This window comes from Pterocles gutturalis, unplaced genomic scaffold (genome assembly GCF_000699245.1).
Source record: "Pterocles gutturalis isolate BGI_N339 unplaced genomic scaffold, ASM69924v1 scaffold20120, whole genome shotgun sequence".
NCBI lineage: Eukaryota > Metazoa > Chordata > Aves > Pterocliformes > Pteroclidae > Pterocles > Pterocles gutturalis.
The window spans coordinates 119,124-144,411 of NW_010138753.1; the positions used below are offsets into that span (position 1 = coordinate 119,124).

General features: G+C 37.9%; 1 protein-coding gene across 1 annotated transcript in view; it reads right to left on the minus strand.

Annotated features, from left to right (window-relative positions):
• Nucleotides 1-344: 344 nt before the first annotated feature.
• Nucleotides 345-25,288, minus strand: part of GPAM (glycerol-3-phosphate acyltransferase, mitochondrial) — a 27,093-nt gene continuing 2,149 nt past the window's right edge. Inside the window, exons 2-20 of the mRNA XM_010083130.1 lie at nucleotides 25,201-25,288; nucleotides 23,259-23,332; nucleotides 20,254-20,367; nucleotides 18,870-19,019; nucleotides 17,849-17,945; nucleotides 16,744-16,880; nucleotides 15,294-15,393; nucleotides 14,389-14,601; nucleotides 13,906-14,019; nucleotides 11,826-11,911; nucleotides 10,811-10,926; nucleotides 10,018-10,088; nucleotides 8,632-8,896; nucleotides 8,049-8,191; nucleotides 6,369-6,446; nucleotides 3,197-3,337; nucleotides 2,245-2,434; nucleotides 2,077-2,135; nucleotides 345-883 (exon numbers count right to left, since the gene is read on the minus strand). The exon at nucleotides 25,201-25,288 is cut by the window's right edge and continues 29 nt beyond it. Coding sequence (XP_010081432.1) covers nucleotides 767-883; nucleotides 2,077-2,135; nucleotides 2,245-2,434; nucleotides 3,197-3,337; nucleotides 6,369-6,446; nucleotides 8,049-8,191; nucleotides 8,632-8,896; nucleotides 10,018-10,088; nucleotides 10,811-10,926; nucleotides 11,826-11,911; nucleotides 13,906-14,019; nucleotides 14,389-14,601; nucleotides 15,294-15,393; nucleotides 16,744-16,880; nucleotides 17,849-17,945; nucleotides 18,870-19,019; nucleotides 20,254-20,367; nucleotides 23,259-23,332; nucleotides 25,201-25,288 — 2,353 coding nt within the window. The 3' untranslated portion in view covers nucleotides 345-766. The remainder of the gene's footprint in view (nucleotides 884-2,076; nucleotides 2,136-2,244; nucleotides 2,435-3,196; nucleotides 3,338-6,368; nucleotides 6,447-8,048; nucleotides 8,192-8,631; nucleotides 8,897-10,017; nucleotides 10,089-10,810; nucleotides 10,927-11,825; nucleotides 11,912-13,905; nucleotides 14,020-14,388; nucleotides 14,602-15,293; nucleotides 15,394-16,743; nucleotides 16,881-17,848; nucleotides 17,946-18,869; nucleotides 19,020-20,253; nucleotides 20,368-23,258; nucleotides 23,333-25,200) is intronic.

Here is a 25,288-nt window from a genome sequence, read left to right on the forward strand (position 1 = left end):
TCACATTCAGGCAGCTGTCTCCTGACTTTCATCTGGCTGAGTGACAGATGCCATAATGAAAACAAGAACGCTACTCTCACATTCTTCATGACAGCAGTGACAGTGCAATTTACCACTGCACTACACAGCTCTAATAGTGCAAGGTGTGCCTGCTAACAATGTTTCTCACAATCATCTGCTACATGATCATTACTCTCAGATGTCTGTAACTGTTACTCTCATTAGAATTTTGGCATTTACGCTAACATTTATGGAAAACTATGGCTTTATCCATGAAATATGTATTCTGCCTAAGCATCAAACAATTTAAAACAGTAAAACTGAATTGGAATGAAAGTTACTTGTTTATGCCATAAACTGTGTGGCCACTAAACTCAAGACCTCAGGGTTAGCTACAGAGCACAAAACCTCAAATATGTGTATTTGTGCATCTGTTACAGTCTTTGAAAGTATATTTAATGTAACACTGATAAAACTTCATTCTTCATTTTAAATCTAATTCGAATCATTTATCTTCTTTTTGCAGTATGCTTAATTACTTGTATCCAAAGCGTCATCTGAGTATCGCTGTATTACAACAGGATTGGGACTGTAAGAAACCCACAAATGCATACATAAGAAGGCACTTGTCTTCCAGTAGTTCAAGTCAGAGAAGGCCGTACCCAGACAGTGGCACCTTATACTTCAAAGGATTAGCAAATGTCTCCAGGCTTTGACAGTCTCAAAACCCGTCTTCACGTCCCTGGACGAAGGTGCTATATATGGTCTACAGTACCATGAAGCTCATGATGAATTCCAGCAGTTTTTGCCTGTTACGCTGAGGTAGGAACGTAGTGCTTAGTTCCAAAATGATGTCTTTTCTTTGTGTTGTCTGAGTGAAAACCTAAAGCACAGCATGAATATATGTAAGTATCACCATGTTCAAGGAATCTCCTTTTGTGATTAAATTTTACAGCCTAGACTAAATTAGCCCTCGTTTACAAGACCTTCCCCCCCCCCCCCATTTCTTGAAGGCTTAGATGGCAATGCCTTCAGATATCACTAGAATTCACTCAATGTTGAAGACCTTCAAGTGGTACAGAAGAAAAGAAACTGAGAAATAAGCACAGTGTATTATAAACAGCAGCTCCTAACAGTGAGGGGTAAAACATACATTCAAAAGGTATCTGAATTGAAGGTACAAGCACTTTAAAAACAAGAATTCAGTTATTATACTCTGAATAGATGCTCAGCAGATGCTATCTCATTCCACTTTTCCAACAGCAGAATAAACTAGAATTAAAATTATGGATTTGATATGTGCTTTCTTCACAGCCCTCTCAGTCCACAGGAAGATACCTTGACCATAGGCTTTACTACAGGCTAACCATGGTACGATTATTTAATACAGCAGAATTTAAGAACAAAGACCTCGAAACGCTTATCTAGCAATAATTTGCCTAAATGCTAATGCTTTCAAAAATATAATGCTAAATCCCATCTGGCATTCAGGAAGCCATATAATTCTGATGAAAGAAACTCTTCATGTGCAAAATCTAGATCAGCAATTTAAAATTCTAAATACTAGTGATAAAGTGTAAAACCAATCTTTTATTTTAAAGAAGGTCTGCACTCTCATGGTAGACACTGGAGGACTATTAGAATGGTTTTGTTGGAGCATTGATGACTGCTAAGCCAAAATTCAGTAACTAATACTTTTTGAAGATTTAAGTAGTCCTTCAAATGTACACTTAGCTGTCACTAAGCACAGAGCACGCTCTCAGCATTCCAACATAGTCACTGATGTCGAATAAGGACAGAGAAACTTAATTTGCTGTGAATAAAAATGCCTAGTCACCTAGCCCTCATCTAAACAGGTTTTCTCAGGGACAAGAAGTGCCCTGTTCTGCAATGCATGCTCTTCTCCTCCAGCCCTGAGGTTTAAGGAAAGCAAAATGCCCAAAACCCACAACACATTTGCACAGATACATTCACAGATCTTAAACTGACCCTGAACAGGTTCCATGAATTGTCACAATTGTGCTCATTATTAAAACTAAACTTAACAGTCTTCAAACTTGATCACTGAACACTTACCCCAATTTCCTTAAAGACTTTCACTGCATTTTTCACATGACTGTAGGTAGCACTCTCAGCTGCAAGAAAGGAAATCAAGAGATAAACAAACTGCAATTGGATTGGGGCTACCCTGTGCTAGGAGGAACCGAATTAATCAAATCCAGTTCCAAAGCCAGTTTAACATACCATATACAGCAACATTCCTCTCCGTCCTGCTTATTAAGTGCCTGTGTAACTTTTGAAGGTATTCTGACTCTGTAACAGGACCACTAAAATTGTGCACAAAGATGACAGCAGAGCTATATGCCTCCAGTAAAGGTCCCAACAAGCTCTGCAGGAAAGTGATGTACTCCTGATGCTCTTGAGACTGGCTCACCTAAGAAAGGGCAACAAGAGCTTAAGTGGAAACAAGAAATGACCTGCAACACAGTGCACAGCAAAACAGCAGCAAATAATTCTTAGCACAAAAAACGAGTACAGGGGCACAACACAGCACATTATGAAAGCAGAACAAAAAAGCAGTTCAACACAAAGGACAAAACAGACACTGAACATCACAGATCAATGCTACTTTTTTCTCCTCCAAGATATTAATAACTATTTGCCCAAGATAAAATTAAAGACATCATACTGTTCTGCAGCCAACAGAAGGGTTGCCATACACTCAAAGATGGACATTAGTTTTCAAGGGTTAACAAGATACCCGGAAGAGTGATTGTGTCAGCTCCATGAGAAAACCAGCAATGTCTGAAATCAACATGATCAATCTATAAAGTGACATTTAGGCTGAAAAGAAATATCAGCTGGGTGTGCCCCTTTCAGAATGCATGCTGCCAGTAAAGAATAAAACATTTAGACACCAAGATACGTGAGCCTTTATCAGTTTTCATGACACTAACCATTGCCCTTCCACCTCCCTATAAGATTATTTGATGTTTCCTCAGCTGTTTTCCCCATGGAGAGGAAAGGTGTTTTACTGACTGTAGCAAACTACAACAGAGTAACAGTATGAATCAGCAAAAAAAAATTAAATAAATAAATAAATAAATAAATATTATCATTACCCCTCCCAAACTAGTGAAGTAGTTTGTATCTCTTGCAACAGGCTTCAATGTTATTAGCCTTAGGATAATGTTACCTTCAGGTAGCAATCTCTCTGCTCTTCTCCAAAATCACTGTCTTCATCTTCCTCGTCACTTCTCCAAGATAATGGCTCAGGGAGTTTTTTATCCCACTGCTGCTCTGTAAGACTGGGGCTAACATCCTCCTGATCATCCTGCTTAAAATTGAAACACAACGTGGTAAACAGGTAAAAAACTCAAATCCAGGCAAACAATAGGTTTATTTTATAATCTCATTTGACTTAGTCCATTCATTAACCAATATTTAATAAAAGCAGGTGAGACCCCATTAAAAACAGGGCTGAGATAAGCAGAAAGAAGAGAAATTTGGTGAAAAAGACTGTTTTTTCAGTTTGCCTGTAACATAAAAGTGAAAAACTATGCAAGTGTTGCTGAACCTTCCTACCAGAGGCCATGCAGTAGCAGTTGCCAAGGAAGTGTTTTCAGTTGTGTTAGGATAAAAAGTTGAGATACTATCTGGATGTGGATGTTGCTAACCTCCATACTCCTGTTGCCTTAAAGACAGAGTAGTAAACCCTGTTGTTATATTCCAATAGCTAGAATCTCAATGAATGCAGAATGCCACAAGTTGCTATTTGGAAGTGGTAACTTACTGCCTCTAACGATGCTGCTCTTCTATTTGTCCCCACGAGATATTGGTTGGAACAGAATGAGCCAGTTTTAATCACAGAGTCCCCAAATTGTTTAAAGTTTGATTTCATTGAGACATTAAGACTCCTCCACCTGTTGCATTACAGCAATTCCTTTCTGCTAATCACTCTGAAAAGCCCCATCCAAGTTTAGCCTACAAATGCCTCACAGTAATCCAACCTTAGAGCAAGACATGGATTTACACTCATGCTTATTAGCAGGTAGGCATCCTGGGTAAGAACACATTTCTTCAGGCTTTTGATCTGAGTGCGTGACAGCAACAATACCATGTGCGGAATTTCTTAACTTGAATATTGGGAGGGAAAATAGAGTTTATTACTTGCTTTTCATCTATTTGGTAAAAAACATCTATTTCAGTAAAACCATTAATCAGTAAGGTACTTTGTAAAGTTGCACAGTATTGTAAAGTTCCCTTGCAAGGGTGTAGTGGGGTAATCTCCCAGAGACAATAAGCACAAGTGACAAATATACACATACTAGATGTATTTGAATAGTGATTTTGTTCTGTTGTGCAATAATGCGGCTATGTCAGAAGTGCAGACGTACAGTGAGTGAAATGCTAGAGAAATTCTCCACCTGAGTGATCAATGTCTGATGCAACACTAAATATCAACAATCCAATTTCAACATATTCAGAAATGAGTTTTAGAGACAGCAAACACATACTTGAAAACATAAAGGAAGCCTTTGTGTCAATCATTTGCCACTATTTGTTTTGCTTAAAGTAGTAGAACAGAAAGATTTTTCAAAGGTCACCAGTGTTAAGACACTGGAAAGACCCTCATACAGTTATTCCACTTAGAAATGAGAATCAGGCAAGATTAAAACCAAATAGATAACAGACACCTCACAGATGTGATATCATAATATTCATGACAAAGAAAAGGGCCTCTGCAGCAAATGAAGAATGACATCCTTCCAATATTACACTCTGATCAAAGAGGTTTTTTGGCATGAAGTAAAGGCCACAAAATAAGTTTAAAAAAATACCAAAGAGATCACTTTGTGTTAGGAATATTCCTTAGTTTTTTAAGTAGACACTAGAATCACATGAAAATATTTTTTTTTAAAAAAGCATGGACCAATAAAGCTCAATTTAATGGGAAATTTATCAATGTGTTAATGTCAGCAGTAAACTGAAATAATGAGAAAGGGCAGAAGCTAGCTACCTTTCTTAGGGAAGGTTGTAAAAACCCCACAAACATTTCCAACTTGTCCAAAGTCATGAAAAAAGTTTTGCTTATAGTGTTTGCACTGATTATGCAAATTCTTAATACTTTAACAGAAGTAAGCAGGTACAGAGGTTTTCTAAGTTTAAAGAAATTCACTGATGGAATATATCTCCTTTTAAGCATTGAAATGTTGCACTGGTGGTGTATATCAGACAACACAGACAAGTATTTATATACCGCTTAATAGCTATCTGCATCCCAGCCATAAACAGCAAAGTACCAGATGCAGCAACTGAAACTTACAGAACAACCCTCAAGACAGGTTTCATGTTTGAGTAGACAGAGGTGCATGTTTACTGCTGTCCACACCTATTTTCCTCATCTGTCCCCAGGCAAGAACTTACAGGGTTCTTCCTAATCCTCTGCTAAGCATTCATTTACTAATTTATCTAATAATTATTACAGTCTAATGCATGACATGTCAGCACTTCAGATAAAAAGCAAGCAGCAGTAACTCCAAAGGAGGAGAATGTTTAATACCCAAATATATCAAGTAAACAGTACCTATGGTTACATATACTCAAAATGGAAGCATGTATCAAAAAGTATGTGTCAGGACTGGAGTGAAGCAGCAGTCATTAACAAATATGCTAGAAGCAGCTCTAGCCTCCTTTGAAACTGGAGGGCTGCAAGACAAAAGCAACCAAATACATAACTCTCTTCCACATGTTCTTTAAATTTTGTTGCTTCCTCCTGGGCACCAAGGTTTGTTTGCTGTGAACACAAAAATTTTGGGAAGCAAAGGTATGCTGAGTCAGCTGTCCCCTGGTCTGCAGGTTTTCTTTACGCTGTGCGTCTCCAGCAGATTGCACCGCCAGTACATCCCTGAATCTGCAAGCTGTGCTAGCAGAGGAGGTTTACAATAATTTCAAGATCAATGCAAAGGAATCAACAAATGACAGAAGATGTGAACTACTGACTCCATCAGAGTAGAAAGCAAAAAAAACCTGTAGCTACGCTACAATTTGAAAGGGCTCCAATAATAAAATAAATCTCCATTTTACAAGACAGTACAAAGCAGGTGTCTCCCTTAGCAGGTTTAAGGGTACAATGACATTACACACAGAGTCATTTATAGCATCATGGGATTAACTATACCTACACATGTGATGCTTACAAATGAAACAATGAAGTGGTTATCAGTCCGGGACTTGTGAAGCTGTTACAAGCTTTCTGCAACAACATATATTTAAAACAAGACTCGCCCTCAGTAAGCAGCACAAACCACCTATGGCTAAAGTCAAGTACAAGAAACAAAGCTCATGTAGTACCTCTACCACCTTACCTCAGCCACTAGAAGAATGCCATATTGTATCAGCCTTTCCACACATTCATGGCAAACTTGATATATCACCTGGCAAGGCTGCACAACACAAAAGAAATGTACTGAAAAAAGTCACATCCATTATACCCACTCTAGCAACACCAGTTCCCCATTCAGTAAGGATGTTTTAGATACAGAAGTATTACTCCTTTTAAGCAAATTATTAAACTTTTACCAGCATAATCCCAATGCACCACTCTTATGTTTATATTGTCAGACAGGCAGACATTTAAAAAATTACAGTGAAATACGATATTTAAAATTTGTCCAGGTTTTTTGAAGAAATGCATTACTACACTAGTAGAAAACCATGTAAAATATTCTCCCCTTTTAATGCCTTTAACTAAATTTTAGTTTGTTAACAATTCTGGAATAAAACCACCACAAACTAAAATAATTGAGACTTATACCAGTGATTTACTTGGAATTTAATGGAAAGTACACTTTTAAGAAACTCCCTTATGTGTTTTGAAACTCTTAATAAAAGAACAACCTCTTTTACAGTGGTCACATTAATGTAGCAAATATTTTCTAAGTTATAAAAATAATAGTCAATTATCAACTCTGAAAGCAGAAAGATATGATTACTAGAGAACCCTACCATATGAGCTATGTTACTGCCCAGACAAAAATACTAAATTTGGCTTATGCTTGCTTCATTTAAAAAGGCCCAAGTCAGAAAAGTGTGTGTAAATTTAAGAGAATTCTAGAGATTCTTGAATTAGTTAAGTAACTTCTACATATCAGAAAAAAATATCTAGCACTTAAAATTGCAAGTATACAGAATGTAAGCATGCAGTGTCTGAAAAATGAGATAACATCAGCTTTCTTCAGTGTTTTGTAACAAAACAAAAACCAAAGTCAGGCCATGTTTAAAATTACCACTAAGTACTAGGTGTGGCACACTGCGACTATTGCACTCCTACACAAATTAAGAATATCTTTAGAATCTGGAGCCCCAGATCCCAGCATGATTTCGATCATCTACGCAAACTCATATGGGTACTTTCAAAAACTTTTATTTAAGTAAAAAAAAAAAAAATTAAACAGTTTGGGCAGAATGCAGATACAGTTATGATGGTCTAATGACATAAACGATGCTATATCTTTCAGAAGGCATTAAAAAACCCAACCTCTAGCTGTGGGAAGCTGAGGGAGAGAGATTGAGCAGCTTTTCTTTCTCAGGAAAGGCCTAAAGCCAGCACAGCAGGAACACTGCAGGCTCACCCCAGCATCACCCACTTTAGCACTTGCATGAGTAGCAGCATGCACTCAGTAAGTATCCCTGAAACCGGATTGACTGATTTTGTCACACCTTGCCAAGGAAATACGGTAGTGACAGGAGTTTAGCAAGTTAATTCACGTGTTATCTTAGGCCAGACATATTTTGGATGAACTGTTCCGATGGAACTACATTTATTCAAATGTTCAGACATTTCCTTGAAGCAAATGGGAACAACGCTATCTTCTTTTTTCAAATTATATTCAACCTCTTGATACTCATCACCATCAAGACTGTACTTACAGTGAACATATCAGAACTGTGACACTTGAAGAAAGCAACAATTCATTTTAAAGTAACATACGCAGTTACAAGCAGAACAAAAAATTGAAACATGGACAATTAATGCAATTACTTACCAAAGATACAGTAAATTCATTAGAAAGCAAGTAACATAGGCTGGCAGCTTTTCGAACCAGGTGTTCTCGACTAATCAAACTGGAAGAAGCACCATTGGTACCATTTCTGCACCTCCTACTCTGAACTGCACGAAGACTGCAGGCTAGAGCAGAAACAAACACAAGCAAAGTTTATTTTTCCAAAGAGCTTTATAGCAAAGGAAACGTAAAACTTTTTTTTTTTCTATTTTTAGGAAAATTACACACGCAATTGAAGAATAAAGACAGAATTCACCACTATTCCGTTTGTGTCCAATTAATGTCAGATTGAAAGAAAATCGCATGAAAATATTAGTGACCAAAGCACAGGTTTTGCTGTGTTGGCTCAAAACTCTTGACAGTGCCTTGACCATGGCAGTGACCAATACACAAATACTTCCAAGAAAGATAAAGGATAATGGGAAAAATGAGTGGAAACATTCTGCAAGCAGAAAGCAACTTTACTTATAAACATGTCCTGACACAGGAAAAGCTGTGGGGTCATGCAGATACTTTGACTTCATTGGTCCCAGGAAAGTCTTCGTCGGTAAACCCCGACACATACCAATAATAGCCTCTTTAATGAATACATGAAGTACTCCATTGCTGTAGAAGTTGAGTTCAAAGACAGCAGGTATGGTTGTGCTGGGAGTGATGAAGAACTCATTGTTCCGGCTAGTGTTTGTGATATTTACACAGTTCCCCAACAAGTGGATGGCATGCATGACAACATCATCTGAGTTCCCTGAAAATCCCAAGTCAAAGTCACGGGCTAAGACCTCCTCCTTCATGGAAAAGAAATCTTCTACCAACCTGGAAAGATCAGTTCCCTAGAAATAAAATCAGAATCACAAAGTGAAACAATTTTTTTTTGCACAGGAGTTTATCAATAAACCACATATCCATGTATACAGCAAACACACAAACAATCAATTAATTTTCAAAAATCCAAAGCAGAACAGTTGTACTAGAAAACCTTGTTTTCCCAAAGGTATTGCTAAAATAGTCCACAGATTTTGAGTTATACATAATTATATTTTAAAGCCATTAAGCTATTTGAGAATCCAAGTTTTTTGTTTGCTTCTTGGTTTACTTCAGAACCTGCAGAAACCTGAGTTGTTCTTAAGAACGTTGTTAAAGATATCATATTTCCATACACGTGCTATAAAACGAATCATCAATTATCTGGGAATACTGTAATCAGCAGAACTTCTCTTCAATTGTTTGGGGACATGAAGAAAAGCTTTTCCTCAATCACCTCTTCTCTTTGTTTTTTGCCAACATGGCTTCAGATCACATTGTAAGATGTTTCTTTGATCCTATTATTTTAGGAAATTGGGAAGACTGGACTAATGGGAATAGTAATACTGTCCTAGACTAGGAAGATTACATATCTTACCGATATTTTTCAATTTGTTTTTGATTTATGTGTAATAAAAGTTTCAGATTAGAGGCAGAAGAAATTTCAGAAAAAAATGCTAAACATGCTTGTCGGAGAAAAAGATTCCTTCTACGCCCCATGTGCATGTCTTCAGTTAAACATTAGCATCATTTTGCCATCATGGTATAATATTCTAGTACCAAGGAACAGCAAAACTCATTTGAAAATTAACAGAAGAGCTTCTAGCATATCCAATAGTGAACGTGTTTAAGATCTAAAAAATAACACAATGAACAAAAACAATACATTCTTTTAAAAAAGCGTAACTGCATTTTGAATTACAAAAATATTTTTCCACATGAGTATTTGTTATCATTCCACCAAAAATGCCTTATCTTCAAGGGTCCACTACTAACTAAAATATTATCACTCACACTACCTGAAATCCACTGGAATTTAAATGCATCCTTCTTCTTTTTTTAGTATCATGCAATACTAAAATGCATAGTATTTTTTCAATTAACAAGGCCAACGTAATGTTTGGATATCTAAGCAGCATGAAAGCCTTACCTGCCTGTGTCTGTACAACAGCAAACAGGCAACAATGTGGGTAGACATCACAGCACATGACTTGTTAGCAGCTAGAGGGTAAACAAGATAAACTCATTAAGCACACAAGAAGCTACAAGTGAATGAGTACCCACTGTTTAAAAAAAAAAATAATAGTGACATTGGCATAGAACTGTACCTTATAAATGAAAACCAAAGTGTATCATGTCTATATAGTAACAATATTAAAGTAATCAAACTAAAGTAAGCTGAACTAAGAAGCCTGAGTAAAGCTTGCATGTTTACTAAGCCAAGTATCATTTTGCATGCATCTCTTACACCACAAATCACAGATCTACTGACTGAAGCATACACCACATAACCTATAAAACCTGGCAACACTGGTCCGTGCAGCTAGCTGAGTTCACATGAGTCCTATCTCAAATAATGCCATTAAGACATGGCAATAGCTTCTTACACAAAGTGGTAAGAAATCAGTGTGTCAATATGACAATTAAACACTTCAGAGTACAGCAAGTTCAGTATACTAGTCCAAGGAATACAAAAGTTACCAAAACAAACAGAATAAAAAGCTTGTACTTAATCAGAGGGAGAGTTTATTAAACTTTGAAGAGGATGGAGGGAGGGAAGGAGGGGAAGCACGGGATGGAGAATTGTCAAGAGCGCATCTGAGGTCATGAAACCATCGCCTGAATGGAGGGAATTGGGAAATATGACACTACCAAACATCAAGTTAGTGCATGCAATCAGTAAAACAAAACAGGTAGCTGATAGTGATACTGTTAACACTTACTGAACAAAATATGCTCGGCCAAGTTGGATATCAGCTCTCTTCTGAAGGGCTCACTGGTGATATCCCTGGAGTTGGGAAGTGAGGCCTCTGTACCTTCATCCACGGTATCATTAGGTCTGAACACATAATAAAAATCCACGTTATGACATTTAGATTTTGATCAAAACGTAAAATAACCTAAACTATTTTTTAATATACATTAACTGCACTGCAGCACAACAAACCACTATGCACAAAAGCACACAAAAATGTTATGTGTAACAAGCTCCACAAAAATTTTAGTATCTACCAACTATTCCAAATTATTTCCTCACACTAAACAACAATCCAAGACAAGACTACCCAAAGAAAAACTGTAGCCTTGTATTATGGCTACTCCTGACTTTGCCATGATAACATTTGCATGCCACAGCTCTTTTCAATGAATATCGACAGCAGTAGATTAAGCAAATCTGCCTAAAAGGCAGTTTCCAGCTCAGTCTTTCTCTCTACGAGCTAGAAATGAATGGTCTTTTCTACGGTCCTATAACTTTCTAAAGATAAATGACTGACTTTGTCTCTACTAGGACCACACAGGTTTGTGTAACCTGTGTGGAGCTCAGACTTCCACTAAAATGTGTATCTGTATAACAAATGCAGATCTAGCCCTTGGGCACAGTTTTACATTTCTGAGTGATGGTCACCTCTTTGAACAAGAGGTACTTACTCACAAGTCCCATTTGCTTTGGAACGATACCAAAACCCACCCAAAATGTGTGTGAGGTTTAAAAACAAATCCTTAATTTTTCATTAAGTATGTCATTTTTTTCCTAGTAAATTTTCTAATTTCCCTAGTTTTTCTCAAAGTAAATTGCACAGTTGCAATTGCATAAGTTTTTTGTTTTTCTATACACAATAAGATTACCCTTGGGGAGTTCAAGCACTGCTTGGAATGTAATGGAGAATACTAAAAAGACAAACAAACAAACAAACCCCAACCTGTCCTCCCTTTCCCCACCACCCAAAAAATCGCTACCTTGATGGAAGTATAGCTGGTAACAAAGCTTGTTCCAAAGAAAGAGGAGCAGGCACAGGTTTTTGGCTTTGGCTGTTTACATATTCCTGTTAAGAGAAGACTTGTTATTTTTTGTACTTTTTCCACCTTATTCTTGCACACAACTTATAATATTATTTTATGAAAAAGGCAATTATTAAAAAATGCAAATGTGATTAAAAATAGCTCACACTAAAAGAGCAGTAATAAGGTCACAAAAATTAAAAGTTTGCAACATTTTATTCACTTTGATTTTACTTTATGAAAAGGCAAACTTTCCACAGAAAGGAATCCGTACTTCATAAAAACCATTGCAACAAAACAACACATAACCCCTGTCCGCATCCTGCTGGGAACAATCCTTTTGAGACTAGCTTCTCCATGATTAAATTAATGAGAACTGCCTTCATTAACATGAATGAGAGCAAAGTGTAATACCCCTTCAGAACCAACACAGAGGCTGTAATTATTGCTTGCCGCTGTTTTCCTCAAACATCAGGACAGGGAACTTCTCGATAGGTAAACACGAATGCAGAAACTGCAGTTGCGAGACCCCTCACAGTGTCACAAACTAAAGCACCCAGGAAGCAGGCAGGGTACCACATGCTTGGAATTCTTGAATCCCAAATTTCTCAGAAGCCAGACACCTCTCCTTACAGGTCAGCATCTACATTACTCTGTTTTCAGGACACTGTGTTCTTTCAGTTTCTATAAAGACTGACATGGGACACTAAAGAGCCACTTAACCTGCTGGTCAGGAAAACAGTTCCCTCCCAGGAAAGCTGCTTAAAAGACTTTCACAGCCAGCTCACTCTCTTCTGCTTCTAAGCCTGTGCTCACAGAACTGTAGACGCCCAAAATTAACCCCCAGGGCTCCTCTCTTTTAGGAAAACCTGCAGCAACACAACTAGATCAATTTAAAAATACAGTTGCATATCTGCAAATCTCGGTTAAGGCATATTTAAACAATTTATGTCATGCTTTTACCTTTCTAGAATAAAAAAATGAATACACATACATATGAGACCTGACAGAGGTTGCTAGGAAGGTATAGAGTGATTAGCATTTCACTAGATTAAGAGGGCAGATAACCTGCTTTTCCTTACACTGATCCAGGAACAATTGTTGACTCCCTACCAAGAATAGCCTGGAAGTGACCCAAGCCTTCTCCTTTGGAAGTGAATTAATATCTTTCCCTCCAACACTAATTATAATGCTGCGCAGACGGTCGTAATAATTTCATGCTGTGGTAATTGAACCCTCAAAGCTCTCCAATCTACTGCTTTTCTGGGAGAAGTAGGGCGTAAAGAAGAACACCCAATTAATTTGAATAATGTTCTAGTAGGTTGTTGTTACAGTAGTTAATCTTGTTAAAGCCACACTAAAAATAAGGTATATTGTACCAAAACATGGATTAGTGAAACACAGATAAATTAAGCACAGTACTAACTGATTCTGCAAAGAGACCAAAGAAAATTTAAAAAGTGAAGGTAGCTAGCACTACACAACAGTATTTGGTGAACTAGTGTAAGTAATAATTGTAAACTAAGACTGAACTACATCTTTCAAAGAATATGCAGATTTTTATGATATATGATCCATTATACTTTTATAGCTACTAATTTGCTTAGCAGTTTCAAAAATCCAGTGAGATAAATGCCCTTCCTCAACAACAGTGTAAACCACTCAATGACTCAAACTGGAGAACAGCATCTGGTTTCCTTCAACTCTAAATGTCTCAACAATGTAAACATAGTGCAAGGATAATTTTAAAGTTTTTTAAAAGAAAACAAACAAAGAATCCTAGTGAGAATACTTACATGATTTCAAACCTAACACAACCCTTTATATCAACTCTGAGACTATTTGAACTTAACACAAACGTGTCTGAGGACTCATGCCTTCAGCAAAACAGGGATACTTTTGTCCCACAGGAATGGACTTCAGCAGATAATGCTAGTGACGATAACCCACAAAGAGAAAAATCAAAATAAATGCATCCCACTATTGAAACATCAAAAATGTCAAACCTTCAAAAGGATCTTCAAAATACCAAACTTACTTTTAAGGAAAATGGTTGTGCAAAATCTACTCTGACACACCCATAATTCTTCCGCAGCATTCTGAAGACTCCTCTAGCTATACCCCAAAGACTTTCATTCTTCTTAGGCTTGCCCTGGAAAACATGAGTGTTTGTTTTGAGTTTTTTCCAATTTGCAATTAAAAGGTTATGTTTAAAATTAAAATGCATGCAACAGCAGACAAAACAAGGACAAATCTTTTGACACACCTTATAACTCCAAGTAAATCCACAGAACTCTTGTTTTCCATACATATCCACAGAACATCTTATTTGTTATGTCATGAATTTGCATTTAGAAGTATGTCACCCATACCTCAGCACTCCCTGTCAGAGGGGTTCTGTGACTCATGGCTCTACTTAACACTAACACCAAGTACATGTGACAGAGGACTACTAGCACACATTTTCCTGCACATAAACAGAAAATCCCCCAGGCAAAACAACTTGTTCAATTGCTCTTACCAGCTGTTCACTGTTATAGTGACCTTCAATTATGCGATCATAGGAGATTCCCACAGGTATAATTAGGATGTCAGGAGTAGCATTTGAGAAGAGAGCATCCACCACCACAGATAAAAGACCTGCTTTAGCTCCAGATGTCATTCCACTTCGAGACCGTGTGCCTTCCAAGAATATTTCTAAAAACTGCTGCTGTCTCAACAATTCTTCTACGTGCTGAATAAAAAAAGATTGGAAAAGAGGAAAAAATAAATATGTAATTATCCTAGCAAGTTCACATTTGAAATAGAACATTTTTAAAAGGAAATGGTTCCTGATAATACAAGATCACGAGTTTGCGTGAATACTTGTGAAAAACAAAAGCAATAATTAATGCTTGACACAAACCCAGAGCAAAGTGAAATTGAATTTGCATGAATACACAAGCAGTATAACGCCATTTGTTCAAGAACAGTATCTCTAGCAACAGTTGATCTAGCCGACTGAATAACACTCTTCTGGTTTCTCAGCACATACAATCTTCCAAGATGCAAATACAGCTATTGCACCAAATGGCACAAAGGATCCCATCAACTTATCACAAACAGGGGCACCCATTAAGTTAACAGAATCAGCGTAGATATGCCCCAGTACAAACCAGAGAAACAAGGCCTGAGTTTAACACAAATTCAGAAAGTATTAATTCCACTTTCTTTAATAAGGATTACTCAAAGTGAAAACCTTCTCATCCTCAAAGGCGTTGGGCATTCAAGTCTCTTTTACTCCAGATATGCAAGACTTGATACAAATATGTATCCTGGTTTTGCTGCATGAAACACAAAAGCCATAAAAAACATCCCCAGACTGATGCAACTCATTTTTGCACTTGCCACCCAACCAAAATGGAAACAAAGACAAGAAATACATACCACATAGAGCAAAGCTCTGTAGAGGAAGTCCTTACGACCATCAGGACTCTGGTCTAACTTTCGACGAATGAAAAATCCTCCCAGCTTGCGGATCAACGTGCTACGTAATAAAGAAGAATTATAGTAATTGATTTTAATTTGCAGGAAACTACATGTCTAGTACAAAATTCCTAGCATGTAACAGGAAATGAAATTGCTAAAATTCTCAAAGACTAAAATGTACTACACCATTTGCACATGATAGGACCACACAAATATTACTCTATTACCTAAGAAACAGTCTTCTCTACACTGCCTTGCTCCATTTCACTCCCTTGACAGACCACTTACTCTCTGCAGTGACCCCGACTGGGAGTCTCTCGTACACTGAGATGCTGGTGATCCACATAACAGTTAACCTGAGCTGGCCCAAGCCTGTGCTGTGCTGCACATACAGCATGGCCTTCGTGCCCGCGTTGTGGTGCACATACCCCTCGGCTGCAGGATCAGCTCAGACAGTTAATCTCAACAGAGCAGCCTGCAGGCAGCTCCCACTTGGCACCAGCAATTACACCACCTGCATGGACTTGACTTCAACTAACAGCCCAGCACAAAGTTCTCATGAAAACATGCTTCCTGCTTGACAGAAGAAATGACGAATACAGTTGTTTTGTTTTAAGAAAATCCTATACTAGCTCGAATGACCAAAATGGAGTAACCCCTTCTGCAGGCAGGGTCCGCATGGCGTGCATCGGAGAGCCGCTGGACACTGCACAACTCGGGGCTCCCAGCATCGAAAGGGATGTTAGATTACCTACACTAGCTTATTTTTCTTTATACTGCTAGCCCTAGCAAATAGCATTTTAATTGATACTTTATAGAGTCTGAGTGCCTTTCTTACTGGGAACATCACAGAGCAGCACTTGCTGGTGCAAAACACCCCATAAGTCAAAGTATCCCCCTTCTTTCCTCATCATTTCCTGCAATATGCAGCGGCTTTTCAGAAATAAGTTATCCCGAAATCGTGTCTCACTGGCGAAGTACTACCTAAAAGACCTTCTTATGTTCTTCAGCCATCAGAAATATAATTTAAACAGAGACCAAATTAGAGTGCTTTCCCATAAAGTGTTATTCCCTCAGTACTGTTGCTGCCTATTAGCCAGCTCATTAACCTTCATGAAGAAGAGTTTACCATTCAAAATACTTTTTTAAACATACTTATCTTTCCTTAGTCACCTACCCACTCTGAGACTCTAGAAGGGAAGATCCTTCCTTACCCTACGTAGGTTATGACAGAATTTCTCAGAAGGATTTTCTTATGCTCTCTCTCGGAGTACGTAACAGGAACCACAGAAGTTCTACATAATATCCCAATAATACTATCTTACACCTGGACATAAGATACATGGTGCAATAGGTCACCTGAAGATCCCCCCACCTCAGTCTTTTTCAAATAAGTGAAGGTTGTTACCTGAAGATGGGGATGTTGAGATTGTTTCCTGCAGCAATGTAAGGTGCCTTGATGTTATGGCAGAAAAGAATGAATGTAAGGAGCAGGTAGTCAATGTGGGATTTGTGAACAGGCAAGAAGATAAGAGGCAAATTCATCTGCGGTGGGAAGAGAAGGAAAAAAAGAGAAAAAACACTTGGTAAGAGATGTGGAATATTACTCATTTTCTAAAATCCATCACTGAGAATGATAATGTGATGCTAGCAAAGCTGATGGTATTTTCTGGTTACCATCTTTCACTTTGTTTACTTCTGGATTTCACTCAGCTGTGACAAGAACACTGTAGTCAACTGTACTTCGTAATTTTCATGGACTGTAATTTTTACTTGTATGCATTACAAGAAACAATGATTAATATTCCCAGTTTCTTCAGACTCACAGTATTGAGACAACAATCAAACAATTAAAGGGATGTGGCCAAATTATCAGTATTGCTATTTCTTTCTATTAGATATTGGCAAGGATCTATGAAGAATAGTGTTCCCAAACACTGTAATCAAAAGATAACAGAAAGTATTAGACACCTTTTTTTTTTTTAATTTACCTAATCCATCCTTCTAAGGTAAACCCAGCAAAAAGAATCAAATCCTTTGAGTGTAAATTAAATGGCAGAGTTTAGGAGTTATCTTGATCAATTTCAGTAAACATTATAAGAACTGGGAACAGAATGCTCATAAGAAATAGGATAACTTTTTTCTTAAAGATTTTACTTCTAAATTAAGGTAAAAGCGAAAAATACTAAACAGATCTACTAATTTATTACTGGCTGGTTCACCACAAAAAAATAAATAATGCCAGATGCAGGTTATCTGAGATAATCATTCAACTCGATAGTTAAAATTTGATCCTGAAATAAAGGCAAAACCAGAGCTGACATAGTATTTTAGGTTACACAACTCAAAGAGTATTATATTTAATTAAAAGCATTACTTCACAGATATGAGACAGCTCTATCTACAATCTGATATCATACACTTAGCAGAACTCTTGTAAAAAGAGAAAGTGCTGTAACATTAATAGAAACTAGATCAGAAATCTGCCTTACTACTTTCCCACCCTCCCTTACCTCTGTTGCTGCTTTGACCATTTCTATTTGACCTCTGTGGATCTGAATATTCCAGAAAAAGCTGTTAAACAACTTCAGTAACACCCAGCCTGTCAACCTGAAGGAAGAAGAAATGCAACTCAAAGAGCTACACTAATTGGTGTCTGCTTTTTATACTGCTTCTATATGACTAAAGGCAAAGCCATAAAATATGGTTATTTTATATTTGAACAAAATTACCATAAAATCAACCTGCTTAACAAGTTTTTGCCTATCAGCTAAGCCATGGTGAGTAACCACATTTCATCCTCCTGCAATTATGACACAAAACTCATGTCAGCTTCAGTGAAGGCTGTTCAAAGGGCAGAGACCACTTTAGATATGGGGCAAGTTAATGGAGGTCCTATGATCAACTACATTAACTAAGCTAGTTAGGTGACATTTTAGATGACAGTGTGTATCTGGTCTTGTGGGAAAACTTAGTTACAAAAAATATAGGGTTTGCATCACAAAAGTCAATGAAGGGGAGTAGGAACACGACAGAGACAAATTCATTGTCAGTAGTAAAGGTAGACATCATGGTAGAAAATTTTATCTAAGAAAAGGCTCTCTCTGAGTGCCATCTATAACTACAGGTTATGATAGTCAATGGGCTACTTGAAAAAAGATCTTTCGCAGTCTAAGATGCTGCAAATAGATGCTCTTGCTCGTATCAGCCCAAAACAACAAAGGATACTAATACCAGTCTAAGCGGTAGCATCAAGCCTAGTTTCAGGAGGGGAAAAAAAAAAAGTCTGTATTTAATCTTATTGTAGGATTTATCCCTTGAAAAGGCAGAGGGTTTCTGCTGCATTAAAAATGAAGAATAACTACAATTTCATTAGTTAACATTAGAAAAGGGATTTTTATGAATAATGCATTATGTTTTAGAATAATTACTCATTATTTATGAATTATGTGTTACAAGCTCTGCTCGTATAATACAGAGAGAGCTCAACCATCCTTCTACCCATTGACAATACTGATGAGCCACTTTTCTTACCTGATTAAAGCAGGTGACACATTTGCTACCATTTCCTGGACAATTTTCCTAGCTTTTTTCTTCACTTTGTTGATAGCTTTAGGATCCGCCTGAGCAACACTACCTGGAGCACTTGCTTCAGAAGCTTCATCTACAATGGCCGTCTGGACTCTAACATTAAAAAGTAAAACTTATGAGACAGTCCTGCAACAGAAGAGTTCAAGACACAGGCAACAACTGCTGGGAATGAGCTACGAACTGCTACAGGAGTAACTTGCAGGCACAAAAGGCACACTGAAGTACTGTGTACTTGAAATGCACTAAATTTAATTCAGTAGCTTTCTAAGCTCTGATTAAATAGGTGGATGATGGATGAACACGCTCAAAGCTGACCATATCAAACAGTATGTACACAGTACACAGGTAGTGATATTAAGTGACTGCCAGTTTTCAGAAATGGTTAACAAGGTCAAAAATGCAGAAAGAAAAATTGAAATCTCCTCTTTGTTAATATTTTATTTTTCCTGACACAGCAATTTCACTTACCTCATTAGACATATTTATGCAGTTGCCATTTTGCACTTATACAGTATCTTCCCCCTTGAATTCTCAGTTTTACAAAGTGTAACTAAATTTTATAAGGGCTATTTTCTCCATTTAAAACATATCTAAGAGAGATTAAGTGGTTTAATACACCATAACTGTGGCACAACACAGTCTGCTTTGCTTTTCAAAAGCAACACTATCATCTTCAGATGGCACTTGAACATTAAAAATTCAGGAAAGTCAGGAATGTTAATGTAGACAGTGTGTGGCTGCTGATCGCTGACAAAAGTAGACCCAAGAAGTGGACATGCAGATGAATTTCTTTGTGTCCAGGGAAAACTGATACCTTAATAGCTAATCAGGGGCTCAGTGTGCCATGTAAAATGAAGAATATGAAAGAGAAAACAAGCTCCACAAAATAAAGGGTGGGGCATTTCATTCTATAGACTTTTTCCAGTTTTGCCTCACGGTCTTGGTGTACACTCAGGGTACTCTGAAATGCTGCTTTCCTATTATTTGTGAAACGCTGACAATTTCTGATGACTGCAATATGACTTTTGTGGTAATAATTTACATGAACTAGGTAAACAAATGTTTTAAGAGTTGCCATGTAGCAATTTATTTCTTTGTACTCTCTGCTGTCCGCATCACTAATTTGGAGATTTATAATTCTTAATCTCCCTTACTAACCAATCAGAAATGGCAAGCTACAGTCCTGAAGGGCTGTGCTGAAGATGCTGTATAATATTCTTCTAATATTTTAAATAGTCTGATTTTCAAAACCGGCTGTTTCCAAATTCTTACATCAGATTATAATGTATCAGTCATACAAAAAATAGTTTATTTTGCATTATCTTACCTGCCGTCATTCAGCACATTTTCTGTCAGATTCTTGGCAAACATACCCTTATGAACATCCCTCTCTTGCACAAAAAGGACATAACAAAGGCGTCTTGCAAGCCACCCTCTGTACCTACAAAAATATGATGGGTATTTGAGTATGACCCTCAAAATATCTCACTGCCAAAAAGAATAATTTTAAAAACACCTAAAAATAAAATTAAGAAGCAAAAGTAATTAAAGCTTTATGAAGGGATGCATAAAAGCTTCTGTATTTTCGAGTAAACCATCAATATGTTGATGTTACAAACGAAATAACTGATGTGTAGCACAAAACATCTGAGGTTTGCATTACTTCAATTCAGGATGATACTGGCCTTAAAACATCCACAGCATTGCAGGAAAATAGTTATAAACCAGGACATACATTTTGTCTGTCATCTGGAAACGACTCCCCAGCTCAGTAAGGAGGAAAGAAGATGTAGTGCCCATTTCCCATTTGGTGACTTTCCGCTGAGGAATGTAAATGCCCAGCTAAGAGGTCAGCCAACTTCTTCAAGAAACACTGAGCCCTCTTGGGAAAGCTGCTCACGTTGTGCACACAGGGTAAACTCTTACAAACACTTTTGGAAATATGTTTGCATTAGCCACCGACACTAAAACCACTTTTTTGGTATTTTTTTCTTCCTTTCCACTGTTTTTAAACACCCAGCCCTATGTGCCTCCTATGTAACTTCTCCTTGGGAAGTTTTTACAGAAGTAGAACCACAAAATAATCAGTAAATCTCTCTATGCATTCAAGCATTCACATAAGGCAACTAAAGCTTATGTGGCCAGTCTCTTCTTTTTAAATTAACCCTGTCTTCTACTCTCCGCATCATATAAGCAACAACCACCTGTGAAAAAGTTATTTTGAACAGTTTTCCTAACATTACAGACGTTGCATGTGACACAGAAAGAGATCAAATCCATTCCCCAGCAGTGAACATCCATGACCGTTTTCTCTCCTCACCACCCTCAGTCGGCAGGGCAGCACTGGACAAGCCACCACTCACACGGGTCACTCCACAAACAGAGCTGGGACCCCTGAGCAGCAGAGTGATGCGATGGGGCAGAACTAACAGTTGTAAGAAGAAATTAAACTCTGGCGATTCCTAAGACTGGAGCACTCAGTATTAGGCAAAATCCCTGTCCTGAGTACTGCTGGTGCAGGGCATCGCTGGTGCTCCAGCGAGCGTCCCAAACCGAACCACGGCTGGCAGTACTCATCATGCTGGAGTGCTGCCAAGGTCCTGCTCCTTGTCAGCGCCTGACTTACTGATCTTGGCTGTTAAACCTCCCTACCGCATTTCAGTAAATTTATACATGAATTAAAACCCGGCAGGGAAGATGAGAAGGAACTTTTACACTGCAAAAGGCCAAACCACCTGTGCACACAGGCCACTTGCACTATAGATAAGAGGAGTGCACATGCACAAGCCATCAGCACAGTCTGACACGTAGCAGTTACACAAATATCCAGACCGTCTCAAAGGATAAAGAACTTTGCTATTCATGCTGTCAGGGAAGTAGACTGGTGACTCCGTTTTAATTGCTTTTCCATTTTCCCCTTCTCATTGGAGTTTGAGAGCCTCACTGATTTTTCTAAAAAGCAAAGTTAAGGAGATACGCTTCTTTCTGACAACAATTTTGGTAACTATGAACATATCACAACAGCATACAGCTACTGCAGGGATCCATCAAGGTATATAAAGGCTTCTGCATTCATTTTACAGCTTAGACATGAGGTAGTAAAATCAGAAAAAGCTGTTTTCTAATCATGTAGCAATGACAGAAGACAAAAGATACATTATGAAACTGAAATACACCTCAGAAAAAGGCTGTGCTAATGTCTCAATACAGGTGCAGCACACTAGCAGTTAAAGAGAATCCCTCTTGCCTTCTCAAGACAGGAAACTGCAAATGTGTAACCCCATGGGACCTCAGAACTTCATTAAAATTGTCAATTTTCAGACTATAATGACATTCTGAGCTAAAGGCATTTTATTTCAGAATAATTCATTAACCCCTATTTTGTTGCCCTTATATTTCTCATTTAAGGAACTCTAACCATTCAAGGATTAGATTTTTGAAACTAATTTAAAAAAAAAAAAGTTAAAATTAAGCCCTATTTCTGTTATTTTTTCTGTATTCTTCACTACAAGCTCAACTCTTAAACAACATAATTAATTCAAATTGAAGAAAGAACAGCCTCTAACATTAGCTTCCTCCCTCTCAAGCACAGCACAATGCTGTCTTTCTTCCACTCAGACACTTTGGCTCATTTCTTACAGGCTGCTGGCCTCTCTTTGTTTGCGCTGACTCTATGACAAACACTGCAGGATCTTCTTATGATAATGATTACTGTAAAAACCTTAGCAAGCATTATTAACTTTCCAAATAACAAAATTAAGATTTTTGTGTACTTCCCGTATCTTCATCCCAGAACACAACATATATTTCCAATAGCGCAAAAATACATCATCATTTTATGTCATATACACCACCCTTCAGGAGCCGCACACTGCCACTGAGGCAGAAGAGAGACAGCCTAGCACGACATGTTCAGATTTGATTGTCATTCGTGACAGCAGCCAATGTCTAAATTGTGAGACAGTCTGCTCAGTAAATTAAAATACAGGATGAAGTGACTCTCGAGCATGGGAATAAAACAGCTCCTCTCAGCATTATGCTATGGATGCTGCCATTTGCACTAAAGGAGAAAGGATTTAAACATTATCTGTTTTTTTGTGAAACAGGTTTGACCCTTACATTCCTTGCCTATAACCCCAAAGGAATTTGCCCAGGTCCCAGATACTCATAGCCAGATTTAACAAGTACACTACTTTCCTGAAGCCACCATCATTCCTCCATTTTAGGACAGCAATATATATTCACTCAGTCCAGACTATTCTAGAGATTTCCCTGCCATAAGATCAGAAAACACCGAAATTTGAAAGCAAAAGAAAAGACTTGCTACATTACCTTGTATGTGTTTCATTGATATATATGACATTACGTAGACCCAAAGAAGGAATACTAGCATTGAAGAAGTTATCCTGTAAAAACAAGAAAAAAAAGATTGGTGGACTATTTTGTTATATAAGAATAGTTGTGTCTTTACATTCATCATAACATTTATGATTATGCAATATTTTTCATCTCTATTATAAAAAAAGCCAAAGCAGATCAGTGCTGAACTTGCTTATAAAATACACACAAACAGTTCTGAAATGAAAATTAAATTAATAAAGTCACCATTCCCAGCTCCAATACTTTCGAATTATTCTCTAGGCTTTAATGCCTATAGAAACAGTTGTACTGGTTGTATTCTTCAAGCCAGAATATTTTATTATATTCTGATGTCATATAAACCAGGACTTGTCATAATACAGACCTCATCTTTGAGATAGAACTTTAATAAGCCACATTCAGCATTAGTATGATCATGAGCCTTTCGACTCTCAGACTGTGACATACAGTTTGCCAGCAGGCCAGACATCATGCAAAGGCAGCCCAAGAGTCTGGATATCCATCCATAGGTGGCAAATCTCCACGTGCCTGCTCTTCCTGAACAACAAACTCAATCCAGTCCTCTACATCCATGGTACAGACTCTACATGCCAGGCTATTGACTGTTCTCAGATGAGGCCAGGAGCAGTTCCACTGTTCCCTGGCAGGAAGACCTAAACTTTAATCTTCCATACTTCAAGTAAGCACCTTGACCGAGAAGCTAGACTCTTTCTCCTTGTATCAGAAGGAATAAAGGGCTTAATCAGGTCATGCCCCGTTCTAAGTGGGATCTCGGGTCAGGTAATTAGTTCCTTATTAAACAGACAGAATACAGAACAAGACTTTTCTTCCTAACGCGCATTTCCCAACTTGAGAGGAACAGCCTAACTATTAACAGATGAATTACTAAATGCATAAAGGCTTAAGCTGAGGATTCCTACACACCTCTTACAAGTCAAAACACTTAAGGCCTGTTAGAGGTAGTCTCAGTTTATCTAATTGGTTGTCTTGTTGCCCTTATCACACGTAGCCTTCACAGAACATTTGGATTTCTATCCCACGTTTTTGTCATTGCTACAGTCTTCTATTCTGGCATAGGAACAGAGTGAAATAACAACTCTTCCTTGGTCAAAGAAACAAAGATATTTTCACTCTAGTTCAGTCAATCACAGAGCTCAGCACAGGTGTAACTGAGTGCAATTTAAAGCCTGTGGTGTACACATAGTCAAACTACACGATGAACTGGTTGCAAACTATATTATGCCGTTTATCAGCACTTTGCACCTTCAGCTTATGGAAAGCCTTCCCAATGCAGTTCTATAAAATGCACATTTTAAATCAGCTTGAGCAACCCCTCTAGAGCCACCATCTTGACACTGTTCCCAGCAAACAAATATCCCCACTGTCCTAACTGGCACTCCTTGTTCCCAGGCTGGGCTGAGAAGCCAGGGATCAGCCAGGTACAGAAAACCAACCTGTCTCCTCAAGCACAGGACTGATCTCTTTGAGTCTGAAGGGAACTGTATTGTCTGCTTTCAAAACTGTACTTATTCTGTGGATAGACAATTAAGCGAGCCTTAACACTTTCATATGCACCAAATTCCCATTATTAATCTAGCAGAGCAGATTATTTTTTCCATACAACTTCCTAGTGCTAATTCTGAAGAGTTGCAGAGTTTTGTGCAAGGAGTAAGTCCGCACTGAAAAGCAGGAGACAAAGCATCACAATAGGTCTGCGTCATCCATTAATTCCATGACAAAGAAAATATAACCACAGACAAAGTTGAAAAACTATATTCCTTTATCAAGTTAGAACACTGTGACCTTAATTCTGAAAATAAGAAAACTACTGAAACTTCATTACACTGCAACTATGCATTATTGTCAAACATAATCCAGTCCATAATCTTCTTACCCGGCTCTGGGGAGTGCATACATAGCAACATCGTCCCACAAATGGCCTTTTTCTGCTCAACAGATTCTCCTTCCATTTTAAAGTGGCG